The 18,189-nt window shown below is 41.7% G+C and overlaps 1 protein-coding gene across 1 annotated transcript; it reads right to left on the bottom strand.

Annotated features, from left to right (window-relative positions):
• Window positions 1–7,047: 7,047 nt before the first annotated feature.
• On the bottom strand, window positions 7,048–17,755 carry LOC149281642 (protein lin-9 homolog). Its single transcript, XM_089499084.1, has 15 exons — window positions 17,674–17,755; window positions 14,187–14,219; window positions 13,482–13,573; window positions 13,176–13,280; window positions 12,570–12,703; window positions 12,275–12,400; window positions 11,515–11,672; window positions 11,246–11,379; window positions 10,257–10,376; window positions 10,000–10,101; window positions 9,260–9,340; window positions 8,851–8,976; window positions 8,557–8,739; window positions 7,712–7,809; window positions 7,048–7,153 (listed from the first exon to the last, which is right to left on the bottom strand). The coding sequence occupies exons 1-15, from the start codon at window positions 17,753–17,755 to the stop codon at window positions 7,048–7,050; spliced, it is 1,680 nt and encodes a 559-aa protein (XP_089355210.1).
• Between the last annotated feature and the right edge of the window lie 434 nt (window positions 17,756–18,189).

Below are 18,189 nucleotides of genomic sequence, written 5' to 3'. Positions count from 1 at the left end.
GGTAATCTGTGTCTGCAAACGGCACAAAATTATTAAACCTCTCAATATTCTAAATATGGGGAAACGGAGTTTATTAGCCGCTTCCAACATTTTTTTTACAACCAGTATCAGAGATTTCTGACAATATTTTAAGACACATGCCATATATTTTATATAGATATTTTTATATACTATATATATATATATAATTTAAACATATTTTCTATGTTATATTATTATTATACACTAAGAACATCCACATTACTGTTTTTAAAGTAAACATACATTTTTTTTATATATAATATTTTAATAACATGAATATATTTTGTGGTATTTTGGTCAATTGAACCAGTTTGGGGACCGCTTTCATAATAAAATATCAGATAATGTGTCATTTTTTTTATTGTATTATTCATACTAAATGTGGGACTATACATCTAAAAATGGTATGGAAAGGAGGTTAAAGGGAAACAGGGAGAAAGCGGACTGTGGCTGGGATCAGAGCGTGTTCCGGAGTCCATCCCGCAGTCTTAATGTTTGTCTTTGACCCGGAGTTGGAATCTGCCGTATTGGACATATATTACACGCTTCTCCATCTTGGGCCGATAACGCTGAAAGTGCTGAAATATTCTCTGTTCTTCGGGTATTTTAAGGGTTTCGGCAGCCGCCCCAGTGGGACCGGTACTGCGATCTGTTGACTGGTGGCGCCCATTGATGACCCTGAGGAGTTCTGTGGGTCTGTTGAGACTTGGGGTTCCAGTCTGATGGCCTCCAGCTGTTTCCAGGCCACCAAATGGAACAGAGAATGCCCCCGAGCACTTGGTTGACACACAGGATCTTCTCCATGATGTCCGTTGCCTCACTGCTTTTCTTTTCTCCAAAACCCTCTTGTTGTTATTTGATAGAGGACCATTCCGGACGACCACCAGTCTACCGAAGAATGATACCTTTTGGTACATGAGCAGCTCAGGTCCCGCGTATCCCGGGGGTGCCCCGCATGGCCTGATGTCATCACCGTGAGTCCAAAGTGAGAAATCTGTACGTGTCCCGCTCTGTCCGTTAAGATGATGTCCGGCTTGAGGTCCCGGTGGAATAACTCCCTTAGAATGGAGAAAGTGCAGCCCAGACACCAAGCCAGCAGCGATGGATGTAGTGGCGGTGTAGTGGCGGAGTAGTGGCGGAGTAATGGTGGTGTAGTGGCGGTGTAGTGGCGGTGTAGTGGCGGAGTAATGGTGGTGTAGTGGCGGTGTAGTGGCGGAGTAGTGGCGGTGTAGTGGCGGAGATGTCCCGTCTGGTATGTCAGGCCTCTCAGATTCCCAAGTATTCACGTTTCGCCATTTGAAAGGCAGCCTCGGCATGGGTGAGGAAGACAATTTAAGACCCGACTTTCCACCGGAACTCTTTCCCTTCTGTCGAGTTCTCATAGAAATGCTCTGACCGCTTGCATTTGGTGCCTCCAATTCTTCTTCTCCGCGTCATCACATCATCTCTCTGCTTCTCTCCTTTCTTCTCCATATCCTTCTTTATAGTTCTCTGTGCCCCTTTTTCATTATTAAGTGAAAATATTCACAAACTACAGAACACCAGGCATGACGTAAAGCAGGAGATACGTTTCGTATAGATGGCTGGTAATCAATGAAATGGATGCTACCAATGGAGGAAAGGATGAGTGTTGAGTGAGTTGTAGGGGGTTCTGGGATGTTGGGGTATCCCAAGAAAGTCTCCAAATTGACTTATTAAGGTCTGTAGGTAACAGTTTTATTGTAAGGACCATGTGGGAAAATGTTTTGTATTTGGGAGGGGGTTGTACATTTCTAAACCCGGCAGCAGATTTCGGGAGAGATTGTACTGGAGAGCTGTGAAGATCAGAGGAAAGCCAACCAAGACTGAGGAACCGAGGAATGGTTTCTGTGGCATCGTGGATCAGAGATACGTGAGATACGAAGGAGGTGGCCGAGCTAAAGGACAACCCCGAGACGCCGCGCTTGATTAATAGGTGATATGACGGTGTTACCGGAAGAAAAAGAATCATGCGAGATGGAATACAATGTGTCAAGAAGAACAAGGTGGTCGCAGATACTAATTGTGAGCCATCTATTCATTAAGCACTAAAGGTAATTGTAGTCAGAATACAGAAGGTAAGGATTTTCCGCGAGTCTCAGGTTATTTTATACCTGTTCCAGGGCAGATTGTCAGGATCACACAGGCTGGACCCAATTCTTTCATTTTTACTCTTAGCATCCCAATTAATGACAGGAAACCTTACTTGAATACAGGTGATTTTATTCAGAATATCTTTACCTCCTGACAGGTCATGGTTTTCATTAGGACAATTATTAGAACCATTTGGTTGCCACCGTTGTCACTAAGGAAGAATCAAAAGGCTCACTAGCATTGACAATATATAGGAACAATCATTTAGCTTCTATATCTAAAAGTCCAAAGTCTTGGAAGGAAGGTTATTTTAAATAAGGACAAATGTTAAAACAAGAGGTCATAATCTAGAGGGTCAGAGGCTTAGACGTAATGTAGGGAAGTTTTACCTTACCGAGAGTGGCAGATAAGTGGAACAGCCTGCCAGCAGAAGTGGTAGAGGGTAATACAGTGAGGGGATTAAACATGCATGGGATAGACATACGGCTCCTGAATCTAAGACGAGACCAGTGACTGATGGGCTGGATTGGTCTGACCGGCTTACGTTTCTGTTTCTATTCATCAGGCTGTCACAGCTACAATATGCCGCACACCCATCAGGCACCTTAAAGGTTCATTTTAAATATTTGGTTTTTTTTCTTGATCTTTATTCTTCTTTTAGAATAAACTTAGGTCAAAACCTAATGACAATAACAAGATCACCTAATATAATAGGATTAAACACCAAATTCTTAAAAGAAACAAAAAAAAAATAATAATTAAAAAAAATAAATAAATATATATATATATATATATATACACATAGATCCAATATCTATTACTTTTCCAGACATTTGCATTTGTCGGTAAAATGGGCCAAGATGAAAAGGAAAATGTTCTTTTATTCTTTTATTTCCTTGTGATTTGGGGATTCAGCTTTTTGTGATCTTCATCACAGACCAGGATCAATAGGAACGAGAAATCTACGAGCTTCCTGCACCAATACACAAGATGACCAGAGGACCTGAAGAGGTCCAGGTAGACCCGTCTGGCACACAGTGTGTGTATAGGGGCTGGTGGGGGGTGGAAATGTCTGGGGCCTTTAAGTTCACACTTTATGCTAAATAGAGCAGCTGACTAATGACCCTGCCCTCTCTGAAAGAGCCTTAATGAAGGAAGATAATGGGCCACTTCAGGAGATGAGAAAGTGGAGTGTGGCATGGATAGCAAAGCCTTTGATAAAGGAAGTATACTATTGACTTCCAACTGCAAAGACAAAAAAAAATAAAATAAAGTTGTGTAAACACCACCCAAGATTGTCATGCGCTTGTAGACTCACACAACACAGACAGCAGACATTAAACATCAACTGTCAGAGACGGCAACCGTTAAAAAGAACAGAAACAGGAAAAACTCTTCTCCGCTAATTTTCTGATGATTCACAATTAATATTATTTTAAAGAAGTGTAAGAATTAGGATAATTCAGCAGGGCCCTCCTCACCTGTTGTCTCTATAAGTCAATTTATTATGTTATGTTATTGTACAGCGCTACGGAATTTGATGGTGCTATATAAAAAAATAAATAATAATAATTCCCTTTAAACCCTCATGATCAGCTGCCTAGGATCTGCAGATACAATTAAAATCCTCTTTGAACAAAGACATCACATGTCTTACAAACTACAATTCCTATCATCCTCAACAATCCTGCATGACAGAGTTTTTGGTCGATAGCAGTTGATGAACTGTTGGCTACCGCCGATTTTTTTGTATGGATTTACAGAAATACACAGATTATTATGTATTATTACCAATTCCAAATTACATTTAAATTTCGTATAACAAATGAAAATGACATCACGCATTAAAAAGTCAATAAATAATAAAAAAGAACTGTTATATTCAGTATATTTTGAGTTTACAACGTGGTGATTTCACGGGTGTATAAACGCCGCCCTCTAGTGGCGAAAGACCAAGCGTACAGTCTAAGGGAAAACAGCGACATCTAGTGTTCAAAACTAGCCTTACATTGAGATTTATGTAGATCAGGATAAACCAGATTCTGTATAAATGAACCCAATTTGGCTGCATAGTTAGCATTTGATAAATGCTAAGAAAGGGGAATACAAAAATATGCATTAAAATGTTTAATTCTAGATAATTTACATTTTCTTGAAAATTCCAAGGCAGTTGGGATTTGTTTGATAGACACAGGAAAATCCTTGAACCGAAAAGAAATCATAAAAAAACCAAAAAACGCTATCTGACAATTAGGCATTTAACAATTGATAAAATGAGATGGTCCTTATTCTCCTGAGGGATGAATATTTTTATATAATAAAAATAAATTTAAAAGGCAGCACGTAAACCTCCAATATAATGTCATCCGTACAAAATGGGCTCTATTCACTATGAAAATTTTGATCTAACAGGGAAAAAACAAAACCAAAACCCAAAATTTGCCGGCACGTCATCCCAATCAGTCCATCTAGTCGCTTGTATTTCATGCTGTAAAGACTCAAACCTTAATTGTCTTAAGGAGCCCATATCCCTATCCCATGTATTTTTTTTAATTCCCCCCACTGTATTAGCCTCTACAACTTCTGTTGGGAGGCTGTTCCACTTATCCACCACTCAAATTTCTTTAAATAAAAAAAACTATTGAAAGTAAATAACCACCAGATGCTAATTTGCTTTGCAGGGTCTCGATTGCCCAATAGGAATGTAGACAGAGAGCCATGGCGGTGTATTGCCCCATTCACTTCCCAAGTAGCACTTACCATAACACATATTTTGCAGGATTTCCATCTAATATTGAACATTGGAGTGAAGCTGAGTTTGGTTATCAGACCTCGATGGATCTCCCAGTCATGAGTCTGTAGGAAATGTCACTGTTTTTTGTGAATACATTTCAACTCACTTATTTATTTTTTAAAGCGCCCTCGTATTCCGCAGAGCTGTATGACGGGTGCTTGTTTCGCAGAGAAAACCCAACCCCTTGCAGATCTCTTGAGCTTATTTACTAAACCTTATCTTTGCAGGTGGCAATAACACATCTCCTCACCTCCAGTGAGAAGGGCCGAGCTGGCCCTCCATAATGCATGGTTAAGTCAGTGTAAGTACATCTATTGTACAAACCATTCCTGCCCGGGCCCTCATGGCCCTCCAAGCAGTCAGGATGCTGGATATCCGCGCCGGTCGCACCAATTCTATAATACTGACTGAATGATACAGGGTCCCGGGCTTGTGATGTGTATCACTAACACCCCATACAACATGGTTAAGCAGACCTATGGCCAGGGACAAAGGGAAATATTCAGCGAAATTGGCGAATGGTTCTTATCTGCCGACACACTCTATGCTGGTTTAGGCGCGGGGTGCAGACCTATAGATCCTTTACATCCATCACACAAGCTGCCATCCAGCTGACCGGCCAAGTGTGTTCTTACACAGAAAGCGTTAACTGTCCTTCCAGACATAGGGTGGCCCAATCGGCGCTTGATCTCACGTTTCCAGTGTTTGTAATTTATTTAGGTTCACCCCCCACATACCACCATGGTCTAGTGGAAGAATATAGAAGTGTAGGAAAGATATGTATGGTATGCCAGGGTAGGATGGGTTCGCTTCATTCCCAGGGGCAGTTCTATATATTTTTACTATTCACTATGATAATGGAGCAGATCCCCAGTTATTAGGTTCTGTGGGAACAAATGGTGAGATGATGTTGTTTGTTTACCGAGGAGATCTGGAAGCCTTTAACGCATCGCGCGGCGCTGCGGCACCCATCTGCCATCTCTGTTTCACGAGGAATTAGCTGAGCTCGCCAAGGGCAGCAAGGACAACTGCAGCGGCATATAGCGGGTTTTATCTGCTAAACGGCTCCGGCTGAATTAAGAAGCACAGAATTTGCCGGCAGATCAGACCCATTCAGCCCTTTTCTCCTACCATAAAAACTCCGACCTTAGATTCAGAATCCATATCCTTATTCCATGCTTGTTTAAATTCCCTCCCTGTATTAGCCTCTACCACTTCTGCAAAGAGGCTATTCTACTGATCTACCACCCTGTCAGTAAAGTAACATACCATAGCGGTTATTTTAAAGGAGAAAAAACAAAACACATATACTTCCTTACCAATACCTTCTTTATCTTATCCAAAAAAGAAAATTATGATTTAAGTCTCACGTTTTTAGGTCAACCTATAGACCTCCAATACAAACAGAATATTGAACATTAAAGCAGATTTCTTCTAAAACAAAGTGTCAAACTGTTTTATTATAATTAATCTTCATCACCTATATTAAACAACCCAATACACATTTTTTTCACAAGGTGAACACCTTAAAATCCGCAAAAAGCTGTTTGGTGGCGGTCCAAAATAAGCAAGGAAAAAAAATTAAAATAAAAAATAAAAAAAAGTATTTGCTTTTAAGGTATTTCCAATGCTTTACACTTTGCTTGGCCTTTGTCGGGGCTGCTGACTGGTACCAGCTTGTCCCAAGAGCTCTCACCAAGAGACGGGTTTGTCCACAATGCCCCGAGAGGTAATTATATCCTGTCCTTACAGTTCAAAGTACTCAGAGCAACCATAGTCCAACTGGGGGGTTTGTAGATATATTCTGCATAAAGTCCTCACACCCCAGGTCTGTGGATCTTTAGGGTTATTAAGAACCAGAATCCAACTGGAAAAGCAGGCCTAGATCTGCTAAATGGAAGGGTGACGGGGAAGCTGTATCACGCGTGTTTGTGGATGAACGTGGAAGGGACAGATGACCTCACGTGTCACTTGCATGTTGTCAGAGTATCTACAGAGTCTTGGCAGCAGACCTATAGGTTAATGGAAGAAAGAAAAATGGATCCCTTGATACAAGACAAGCTGCTTTTCCTTCGTTCTGTTCCCCCTTAGGCATACTGCTGCGTTTTCACGGAGATGTTTCAGTCCCGGTTTGTATTATTAGCGGCGAATGCGTGAAGGTTCCCCATCTGACTGAGTCCGCTCTGAATGTGCGCAACATGGATCTCAACATTATTCTGAAAACAGCTGAAGAAGAAACAGAACAAATGTTGATGTTTAAAGGCATTAAATCACGAGTGCGGAGATGGTACTCTTGGTTTATTGGGGTCTATTCACTATGAAAGAAGAGGGCTGGCCAACAAACAAACTGCGGAGACCAAACCCAAGTCTGACAGATATATAAAGGCATCACTTGGTGCTGAGAATACGGCAGCGTTTCCCACTGAAATGCCGCAACGCAGGTGTAAGAGCCGCTATTTAAAAGCTTTTAGCGTAGCTGAATCTGTTAATGAACTTTAGCGTGTGCTTTTGTGGCATTTTCTGTAAATGTTTTGGAATGAATGGAATGAAACATTAACTACACAGAAGAGAAAAGGCTGGGCCAGCATTATCTGATTCAAACAAGAACTTTCTGCTAGGAAGGCTAACTTGGCCCATATAGTGGATTAGTTAATACATTATTAGAATAAGAGTTTTTAATAACGCCACAAGGCAGCAAAACAAAGCGCAGCTTCACAACTCATCTCAAATCAAAAATTTGGGACAGACGTGTCACAAAATGAACACAGAACCTCGGATACACACCTGATATTGGATGGGTTTATTGAGCTCTTTATATCATTTATTGAATCCGTTAAAGATTTGAACTCAAATGAATTAAGGTCTCCTCCTTCGGCCAGACACTGCAGGGGAGACAAAGACCGGTTAATCATATCATCTCCTAGTCACAAGTCCTATAAACAACTGCCCGGATGCCGCTACCACCGCAATCCTAAACATAACGCAGCCTTTATTATAATTATCTTACTCTTGGCGGAAACTATAATCGCAGCATCCTAGCACAAGACAAATTTATATTTTATATATCTGTTCAAACGTTTGGAGTCCCTAAAAAATGGAAATTCCTGGCTGTAACATAATTGCAAAATGATTTTTAACCATCAATTAGCCTTTTAAACTTAAACTTGGATTGCCATTGGGACACAGGAGTGATGGGAGTGATAAAGTGCCAATAAAACACAGGAGTGATAAAGGTGTTTACCTGGATGGGTTATTTTTATGCTTCATGTTTCCTATAATCATGTATATTAGTGGTATAAATAATAATCACGCTAATTATCGTATTAGCTCGATTATAAGACGATACGCACAGATAACCTCCGCTGCCGGCTTTTTTCCTTTTTTCTTAAATTAATATTAAGGCATAATAATATGCTCTCACTGTTCCAACAGTAATAATGTGAAATGACAATCCATCTATTCATTACCTTGTTAAATATAACAGTGAAAACACCTGCAGGGTTGAATGCTGTTAAATGTGGCAACTTGGACAGACCCATAGCAGCATGTAATGCCTTTAATTCTATTAGTGAAATATATATATATATATATTTCTATCATGTGTACAGCCAGCTCACAGTTTGACTTACTTTTATCTGTAACAAGATTGCCGTGAGTCTAGAAATTAACTCTGTAAGACTCTCGTTCTGGACGCAAAGTTGCCCCGTGGACGTTGTATTTGCCTGACGGACCATCTCCTGAGCTTCCTTCTCACAGCGCTGCTTCATGCTAGTTGGCTGGTTTGCCGGCTGAAGACCCTGCTCTGGGGCGAGCTAGAAAAATGCAAATTTAAATACCACGTTAAAAAAAAATAAAAAAATCTAGATAAAATTTACATGAAAGAGAAAAAAAATCCCCAGAAATCTGGAATTAATTTGTTTCACCTCATAACAGAACTGCTGAACCTTGTGCAGAACTTTATTAAGATCTTTGTTCAGCTGCTCCAAGTCAAGGACGATTGTTGCATATCTTCTTTGAAACTCAATGTTAATGGGAGCAGAGTAAGACTTCTGTGGAAAAAGAAACGCAAATTATCACTTTCAATGAGAAAAACCACCGCTGACCAAAAATAACGCAAAGGCTCGTCTCACACTTCCAAAACAACCCCCAAGCATCTCGATGATCCCCAAAACTTTGGGGATAATATTCTGTGGACTGATTTTGGAAGGCAGGGGTCCGGTTACATCTGGGTAAAGCCAACACAGCATTCCACAATAAGATCATCATACCAACAGTCAAACACAGCGATGGTCGTGCGGTGGACCCGGCTATCACAGGAACAGAACAACTTACTAGCTTTTCAGCTTCTGTATTCATATCTCTTAGTTGCTTGATGTGTTCTTTCTTGATCATCAGTATCTTTGATAACCTGGTCTAAGGAGATTAAAAAAAAAATAAAAAATCATTATTCCAACACATGTGGAAAGACTTGTATTCTTTCCCTTTTCCTGACGTGTGAAACAATCATAGGCCATATAGAAAGACTTTCAACGGGTGGCAAATGGGTCAGGAAAGGCTTCAACGGCAATCAGCAACTTAAACAGGAGAGAAATAATCATAGAAGCAATAAACATATATATTAACCCCTTAATGACAAAGCCCGTACATGTACGGGCTCAAAATGCATTGTTATCAATGGGTTTAGGGACCGACCATTGTCCTTAAGGGGTTAAAACCTCACATTATTTTAATATGTTACTATTACAATTAGTTTATTTAATGAATATGGGAAATTGTTTAGGCATAAGGCCATTAGGAATACAAGACCGACAATCAAATGAATTTGATGTTGTTACAACAAGAAAAAAGAATGGAGTAGACGGGCCACGTGGTTCTTATCTGGCATTGTAGGTTTCTACGAGCTCAACTTAATGTTTGTAGCCCCCACTCAGAACAGTCTTATACAGAATTGCTTTCCTCAGCAGTATTAGGGGTACGGGGGTAACACATGACGAACTTATGTTTTTGCAATTATCCCCCCTAGATATTACACATCCACTCCTTATAAGCTCTCATGGAGAAGTCTCACTTACCACCTGAACAAGGAATTCCACTGGGAATCCTCCAATGGTCTCACCGTCTGTACTGGATATTTTACTTTTCCAAGGGGACTGGCCTAACAAGGGATCACTTTCCTAAATAAAGAAATTATAAAATGAAACTGGCAAAAATGCTTTCAGATTCCAATTCCAAGAAAAACAAGAGCACATGATGTTATCACGCTGTGGGCTTTCAGATCAAGCATCATTTGTGGCTTTGTGAGGAAGGCAGTGTAGCGTCCACTATTTACCATTATTGGTGTCTGGAAAGTCGGGGGGTAATGTAACCGAGGAGGCGTCATGAACATCCGGGACGGACGCTGCTTTTGTCCAAAGGCTGCTATAGGCATAGTTTCATGAGGCTCATTGCTCTGAAGTGGAAGAAGAGGGAGAAATAAAGCATGAGACTAAAGAGAACACATTGTAACAAAATAGGAAAGCAATCTACCCCGAGTATCCCAAGCTGGTTGCGGCTGACCGTTGGGCACATGGGGCAAATACTTGAGTATCAGAAAAAAGACCTGGGGCCATAACAGCGGAGAATATAAATATCAAACAAGGTTGTGCAAATATGTCAATAAAGGACCCGATACCCAGTAGGGGAACGTTTTACGCGTTTTGCACCCAACAATGGCGCTTAGCAATAGGCATCGCTCTGGAAATGGCAGGATGCTGATTTAATGAAGGAGCGTGCGTCTTCCATGTCTACGCTCATGTAAACGCTGAACGCGTGGCTTTGGTATTCATCAGGATATCATACACCTGTGATCCATGGGCCCCGAACTATGTCCTGCTGTGAGGAATTCTACTAGCACAAAAAAGATTTAAGAGACTGTTCACGTTTAAAAATAAAACACTACATTCAGCACCTACGCCAACAGCAGCAGCGGGAAGGGACAAGCAGAAGAAAATGACTCCAGTATAGCAATGACAAATGGAAATAGTAATATTCAGGTTCTTTTCTTCTTATTCCTAAATACACAGCCATGTTTTTGCTAGCTGGTAATGCTTTGCCAGATAAAGCCTTTCCTTTATAACAACCGATGTAGGTCTTGATGCACCGTCAGGCTACAATAACTCCATAAGCCATACGAAGTCCATGATTTTTCCGGTTATGAATTAGCCCATTATATGAATTATTAGTGGTAGTAGTAGTAGTAGTAGTAGTAGTATTTCATACAGTATTTTATAGGGGAAAAAATAAATAATAAATAATAAAAATAAAGCCTTTGCCACTTACGAGAACTTCATAGTCTGGGATGGTGTGGGTCCCAAGTCCATTTCTATCGAACGTTACTCTGTAAGTTGAGTTCTGCGTGTCTACCGCGTCTATCTGGCCAGTGAATAAGCCGTCATGTTGGCCTCGTAATCGAGCTGGAAGAAAATATTTCATGTTTTAAGTGTTAATGCGCAGTTATTTTCGATTTTTGCAAAGCCATGTGGTCTTTTCCACGCGTCTGCAATGGATATTATGTGATATGACACTTAATGCTTGTTTAAGAGAAATACCTGTCACTTTTGTTCCTATCACCAAGGACAAGGGGATTTCTTCTGGAAGATCCTTGAACTGAGACACATCGGCTACCTTCCTCTGCTGCAGAAGCCGTATTTTCTGCCGCTTCTGTTCTAACGCCGATCTCTCTTCTTCAAAGAATGCAGCAGAGCATCTACAAATGAAACAAATCATAGCATGAGTACCAAACACAACCCCTGAAGACCAACAATGTACAGATTAAATGAGGGGTAAGTGGCATGGAACAGAAGAAGCTGAGGCTGAAGAAATAAAATACATCAAAATAGTGGTGTCCTGTACAGCTCAGACCCCCATTAATACAGTCATAGACTAATCATCCCACTCTATCTGGGTTTAGGGAACTTTCCATTAACAGACATGATGAGACAACAAGGGGTTACACGTATAAAATAATATACAAATAAATGTTTCTGATGCACATTTTGAGAAATATAGTCTCAACAAGAACATTTAGCTTGTTGCTGCGGAAATGGAATGGTTGTCGATCTGCGTTCAGGATCAACTTGACTCAACACAAGGGAAGGGCCAAACTCCGAAAGGAAAGAAAGCGTTGGATCTCACTTGGCTCTGATTTCTCTTTTTCATGAACTAGGCCTAAACGGCCATTAAACCCGAAGTGACACCGGCTCACCCAGGTATAAAGGCTGCGTGTTAAGTATTTACATTAGATCTGAAAGCCTTATCTGAAATATAGACATAGTCAAAATAATAATACAAGGATCTTAGCTGGCATACCTTCTCGGCTTCCCCATAAGCCGTCTTATCTTCCCCCATTCCACCCTTGTTAATTTTCGGGTCTTAAGATTCGGGAAGGATTCTTTTAGGCACACGCAAAAGTCATTATCGCCTTCGAATAACGGCCTGTCAGAAAAGCAGAAATTGGGATTACGCCGTCAACGGCTCGTATTAAACTGAAACACAAGCTTTTGTAATTTCACAGATGGAAATCTTTAGCAATTATTCTCTCCAAAAGTCCTCGAGCAAAACAGAAAGGCCGTGGCAAAAAGAGACCTCTGTTTACGTGACTTACTTGTCAATGTTAGAATAAAACCACTCGTATATACACCATTTGTGTGCTTTGGGAAGTTTCAAGAGGTTCCGTAACCTGAAGCCGATTTTCTGAGAAGATTTTCTTACTGGAGTATTGACAGCAGGCGCAGATTTCTAGATGAAAAAAACCAGGAAAGAACAAAACACATCGTAATATTTACTAAATACAGCTAAAGGGTTCGGCTTCAGATTCTTATACCTGACGCCTAATAAGATTTAGCTGTAGACAGCAGAAGCTTAAACCAGGGGCCGGTAAACATTGTATTATAGGCGCTAACATGATCTTTTTGGAGCCCTGGAACATTTATATCCAAAAATATTATATGATTCTCGGGCATTTTCTCAAATTTTCAGTACTCTTGTAAATTCAGTAATTAGAGGGTCTTTGGTAAAACTTACAGACGGTATCACAGAATGATCTTGTTTCTATGATGCGCGATGTATAAAGGCTTTTAAGACACAAGGACAAGTCCAAGGGTGGCAAGTAGAAACACAAGCCGGCTAATCTGATGTCTCTATAACTGCAATCGCGCGCTGCCGCAGCGGGTTAACGTAATTGGAAATGCTGATAAATAATTCCGCCTACCTGGGGCAGCAGAGTACTTTTGGGATTTCTTTTAGGCGATCTGGTACTTAATGGCCGTTCATCGTCATCACAGAAAAAACGACTTCGCTTTGAAGTCCTGTATGGCTAGAAAGAAAGAAGAAAAGTAAAAAACAAAAAAAGATTCTAAGCATTCCATGGAAATAACGACGGGGAGTTTGCCCTGCGCATGTATACTGTGTCTGGTATTGGTTTTAGACCGTGCTAAGTGTTTGCGGCGCGCATGAAGAATACGATACGTTTAGGTTTGACCGGCACGCGATCACATTGTATAAATCTGTTACTCACCATCTCTGTTCCAGGGCTGGGGCTACCCTTCCAGTTGGGCGTTTTCTGCGGGGACATGTATTTCTCATTCCAGGTATTGGATAAGCTTCCCTCTTTAGAGACAAACAAAACACATTTCAAATAATAATTGGTCCATGAATATATAAAATATTTAAAAAAAAAAACAACAAAAAAAAAACCCACTGGATAAGGTAGTGGCTCTTAGCCAAGCTGCCAGTTGCTTAATATAATAATAAATAATAATATTAAAAAGTTTTATTGTGTGAAAAGTACGAATGGAGACCTGCTACCCTATATCTTTTGTGTAAGGGATACCGGAGCAAGAGATCGCTATGCAGTCACTTGGACGGAGGTACACGACCCAGATACCCCCTGTTCATGCCTCTAGTAAAGAGACTACCACGGCTGAGATGCCTTTCCCTGTTCATGACATCAGATTTTAACCTCCCCGATGTCCGCTGGGCCCTTTCCTAACGCACCCCATTCGTTTATAAGAGTGAAGCTATCATCATGAATAAGGCGTGCAGTTAAATCTGTATACTATCTATATACTATATACTATGCTAGTAAATGTACGGAGCAAATCAGCTGGCGCCTACTCCTATACCACCGCCACCTATATCAAAGGTGTGCGCCAGCAACACGGCGACCGGATGAGACCGAGTGAAGACAAAAGCACAGAGACCGGACGGAAGAGTTTCTTACCTTTCAAACTGACAAGTGCTTTTGCAGAAGAATCTGGGGAGGAATAAACAATTATTATTGTTTTTATTTTTAGAAAGAGAATGATGTGTGTACCAGAGGACCAGAAATTAAACAGCAGAAGCAAACGGGTAAAAACTGTCCATAAAGCAGCATTTGAGGACAATATGAAAGAAAAAAAAAACAGTACCTTTTCTATTTCATACCCACAGGACCTGTCGCTACCCCAAACATTGACACCTTGACCTGGATTTGCATTGTTTTGCCCCATTTATTTGACCCCCACCCCTGTAAAGAACTCAGCTACAGTGTAGCCGGACAGTGGGCTCTCTTGCACAAAATGAGACAACATGGAACGGCCTACCAGAGATCATGGTAAATCTCAAGGTGCATTCTGGGAAACGGATAGGAGAGCATATATATAAGGATGAGAGATCGTACAGAAGGGACAAGAGTGAGCAAAAATTAAGGATCCAAGAAGCCCTGCCGTCCTTATAATACCGACCTTCACAAACACAACCGGAAACCCTGATCTCCCGCCAACAAACTTATAAATAAATAAATAAATAATAAAAAAGACACTTTTGTGACCTTTAGGGAAGTACTGATAGTTTGTTGCCATAGAAACTGAAAAGGCATCATAAAGTTCATGTTTCAATACGATTAACCATTCCATCTAAAGAATCGGAAGAAAAATCTGCTAAGGCTCATTCACCATGGCGGGGGAGGGTAAACGTCTAAATGGAACTGCACCTTCAAAAAAAAAAAATTACTATGCGGTAAATTTGATTTTGCTTTTTATCTATAAATTCGCGAAATAACGCAACACCGCTGCGTGCGACATCAATGTACGTAACACTATGTACGTATGTACTATATGTCCCCGCGCCATCTTTTTAAAGGGTAAATCTATCATTGTTTATGAGTCCGGAGGCCGAAGCATTTTATCTTTCGCACACAGACTCCTGTAGGTTAAACGTATAGATGGAGGCAGCTCCAGAGGACACAACGTATCCATTTCCACTACCCCTGCAGTGCTGAGTGTTTTATGGGTTATGTCATTCCGATAAACAGCTGGTGGTGGCAGTGGGGAGGAAAAAATTTTTAAGATCACGCCAGAGACCTCTGAGCTCCTGTACCAGATTGTAAAGCAAATGCTGACACAAATCATGAACACAGCCACTGCTCAAATAATAATATCACTACTACTACTTCTAATAGTATCACTACTACTACTTCTAATAGTATCACTACGACGACGACCCCTACTACAACTAATAGTATCACTACTACTAATAGTATCACTATTACGACGACCCCTACTACTACTAATAGTATCACTACTACTAATAGTATCACTATTACGACGACCCCTACTACTACTAATAGTATCACTACTACGACGACCCCTACTACTACTAATAGTATCACTACTACTACTACTAATAGTATCACTACTACGATGACCCCTACTACTACTAATAGTATCACTACTACTACTAATAGTATCACTACTACGACGACCGCTACTACTACTACCAATAGTATCACTACTACTAATAGTATTACTATGACGCCGGCTACTACTACTAATACGATGACTACTACTAATAATACTAACAATAATAAAATTACTACTACTACTGATTATAGGCTATGGTTTGAGGTTTTGGAAAGCTTTGCACAAATCATCACCCTTTTTTACATCGTTATTATTGCAAGAGAGGCTTTAAACTACAAATTAGCCGTGACGTATAGTAAAATATTACACACTGTAGTAAATATGTTTAACACATTCAACTGGAAACAACACACCGCCTAATCACGGCAATAACCAAAGCACACAATCAGACGGCGTGTGCGGATATACAAACCTACCCAACAATTTAAAAGTTTGGGGTCACTCAGCTGCTTTCATGGAAAACAAGGGAATTTCTAGCTGTAAGATAATTACAAAAGGGTTTCTAACCATCAATTAGCCTTTTACACTTGGATCAGAGAAAACAACGTGCCACTGGACACAGGAGTGATGGGAGTGATAAAGGGCCACTGGAACACAGGAGTGATGGGAGTGATAAAGGGTCACTGGAACACAGGAGTGATGGGAGTGATAAAGGGCCACTGGAACACAGGAGTGATGGGAGTGATAAAGGGTCACTGGAACACAGGAGTGATGGGAGTGATAAAGGGCCACTGGAACACAGGAGTGATGGGAGTGATAAAGGGCCATTGGAACACAGGAGCGATGGGAGTGATAAAGGGCCACTGGAACACAGGAGTGATGGGAGTGATAAAGGGCCATTGGAACACAGGAGTGATGGGAGTGATAAAGGGCCATTTGGAACACAGGAGTGATGGGAGTGATAAAGGGCCATTGGAACACAGGAGTGATGGGAGTGATAAAGGGCCATTGGAACACAGGAGTGATGGGAGTGATAAAGGGCCATTGGAACACAGGAGTGATGGGAGTGATAAAGGGCCATTGGAACACAGGAGCGATGGGAGTGATAAAGGGCCATTGGAACACAGGAGTGATGGGAGTGATAAAGGGCCTCTGTACGCCTATAGATTCCATTTAAAAATCAGCCGTTTCGAGCTACAATAGTCATTTACAACATTAACCCCGTCTGCGCTGGATTTCTCATCCTTTCATGTTATTTTAATGGACAAAACGTGCTTTTCTTTCAAAAACAAGGAAACTTGTTACCCCAAACTTTTGGACGGTAGTGTTTATAATCCATTGCATGGGTGGGATTGAGTATCCAGCACATACTCAGCACTGTGCGACACTGAATGACAGCAGCGGGACCAGCGCACCCTTAAAAAGCTCAAAGGCAGCGGGCAATAGAAAAGGGGGGTCCCCAATATCTTTGTAAGGGGGGGGTTCTTGATATGCAGTCGGGTGCCGGCTACACATTAAAGCAGCCGGGGTATAGGTTAAGGGGTCGCCCAGGCCTCTCAGGGTGTAACAGCTGCAGGTTAACGGGCTTGTCTTGCAATGTTGATGTTTATCAGCAGCAGGTTAAGATAATCGTGCCCTCTAGGGGTATAACGGGTACAGAATATGGGGGGTTAGTCCTGCCATTTGGGGGTACCAGCCTCAGGTTAAGGGGCCAGCCCTGCCATCTGTGAGGTGTAATAGTTACAGATTGGGGGCTAGTCCTGCCCTTTAGGGGTATCATCAGCGCGCTCTCTTAATAGGTGCAGATTAGGGGGTTACTTCCTTTTGGGGGTACCGGCTGCAGGTTATGGGGGGGGGGGAAAGACCGTGCCTCTGGTGGGGTGCAATACGTGCGGATCAGGGGGTACTAGCAGCAGGTTAAGGAACTAGTCCTGCCCTCGGGGGGGGGTAATAGCTGCAGGTTCGGGAGGGTAGTGTCGCCCTATGAGGTAACAGCTGCTGTGTGTTGTGAGAAGGGGCTTTGTTTGGGTACCGGGGTTGGCTGACAGGACCCCCTCCCCCCGGGCGGCGTCTGCAACTCTCACCCACCTTCTACATCGGCCAGGTCCGGCTGCTGCTGAACCTCTTGTTCCTCGGCCGCGGGGGCTTTGGCGGCCTTCATCCGCTTCATGTTTCGCTCCGAGGAGAGAGCTGCCTCAGGCTCGCAGACAGGAGAAGCCTTCGTTGGGTTTGAACTCCCCTCTCTGCGCCGCCATTCGGGATCCGCGCTCGCGAGTCCGAACGAGATCGTGACGTCACCACAAACACAGCGCAGGCTGCGTGCGCGCTACTGCGTCCATGCGCGGGACCGCGCAAAGGCATCATTAACCCTTTCTGTGTTTGCCATCAATATACAACGCGCAGAAATAATGCGGGGGGCGATAATTGCAACATTTCTACAGCAAAAATAGTTACAAAGAAGCTGTTTTATAAAATAAATTGTTCTAAACGCCTTATTTCATTTATTAAAGGGAATCTCATGTAAAGAATACTCTTCCCCTTGAGTATACACCCCCCAGTGCTGTATACAGTAATATACACCCCCCACCACTATATACAGTAATA

The sequence above is a fragment of the Sceloporus occidentalis genome, unplaced genomic scaffold (assembly GCF_023333645.1).
Source record: "Sceloporus occidentalis isolate IW3139 unplaced genomic scaffold, rSceOcc1.0.p SCAF_129, whole genome shotgun sequence".
Taxonomy (NCBI): Eukaryota; Metazoa; Chordata; class Lepidosauria; order Squamata; family Phrynosomatidae; genus Sceloporus; species Sceloporus occidentalis.
Note: the sequence above shows the minus strand (reverse complement) of the source record. Positions and strands in the feature narration are given on the sequence as shown.

Coding starts and splice junctions, on each gene's coding strand:
- LOC149281642 (XM_089499084.1), bottom strand. CDS start 17,755: ATGAAGCGGATGAAGGCCGCCAAAGCCCCCGCGGCCGAGGAACAAGAG. Junction 14,220..17,673: donor GGACCTGGCCGATGTAGAAG/GTGGGTGAGAGT, acceptor ATTCCTCCCCAG/ATTCTTCTGCAAAAGCACTT. Junction 13,574..14,186: donor AGCACTTGTCAGTTTGAAAG/GTAAGAAACTCT, acceptor TTGTCTCTAAAG/AGGGAAGCTTATCCAATACC.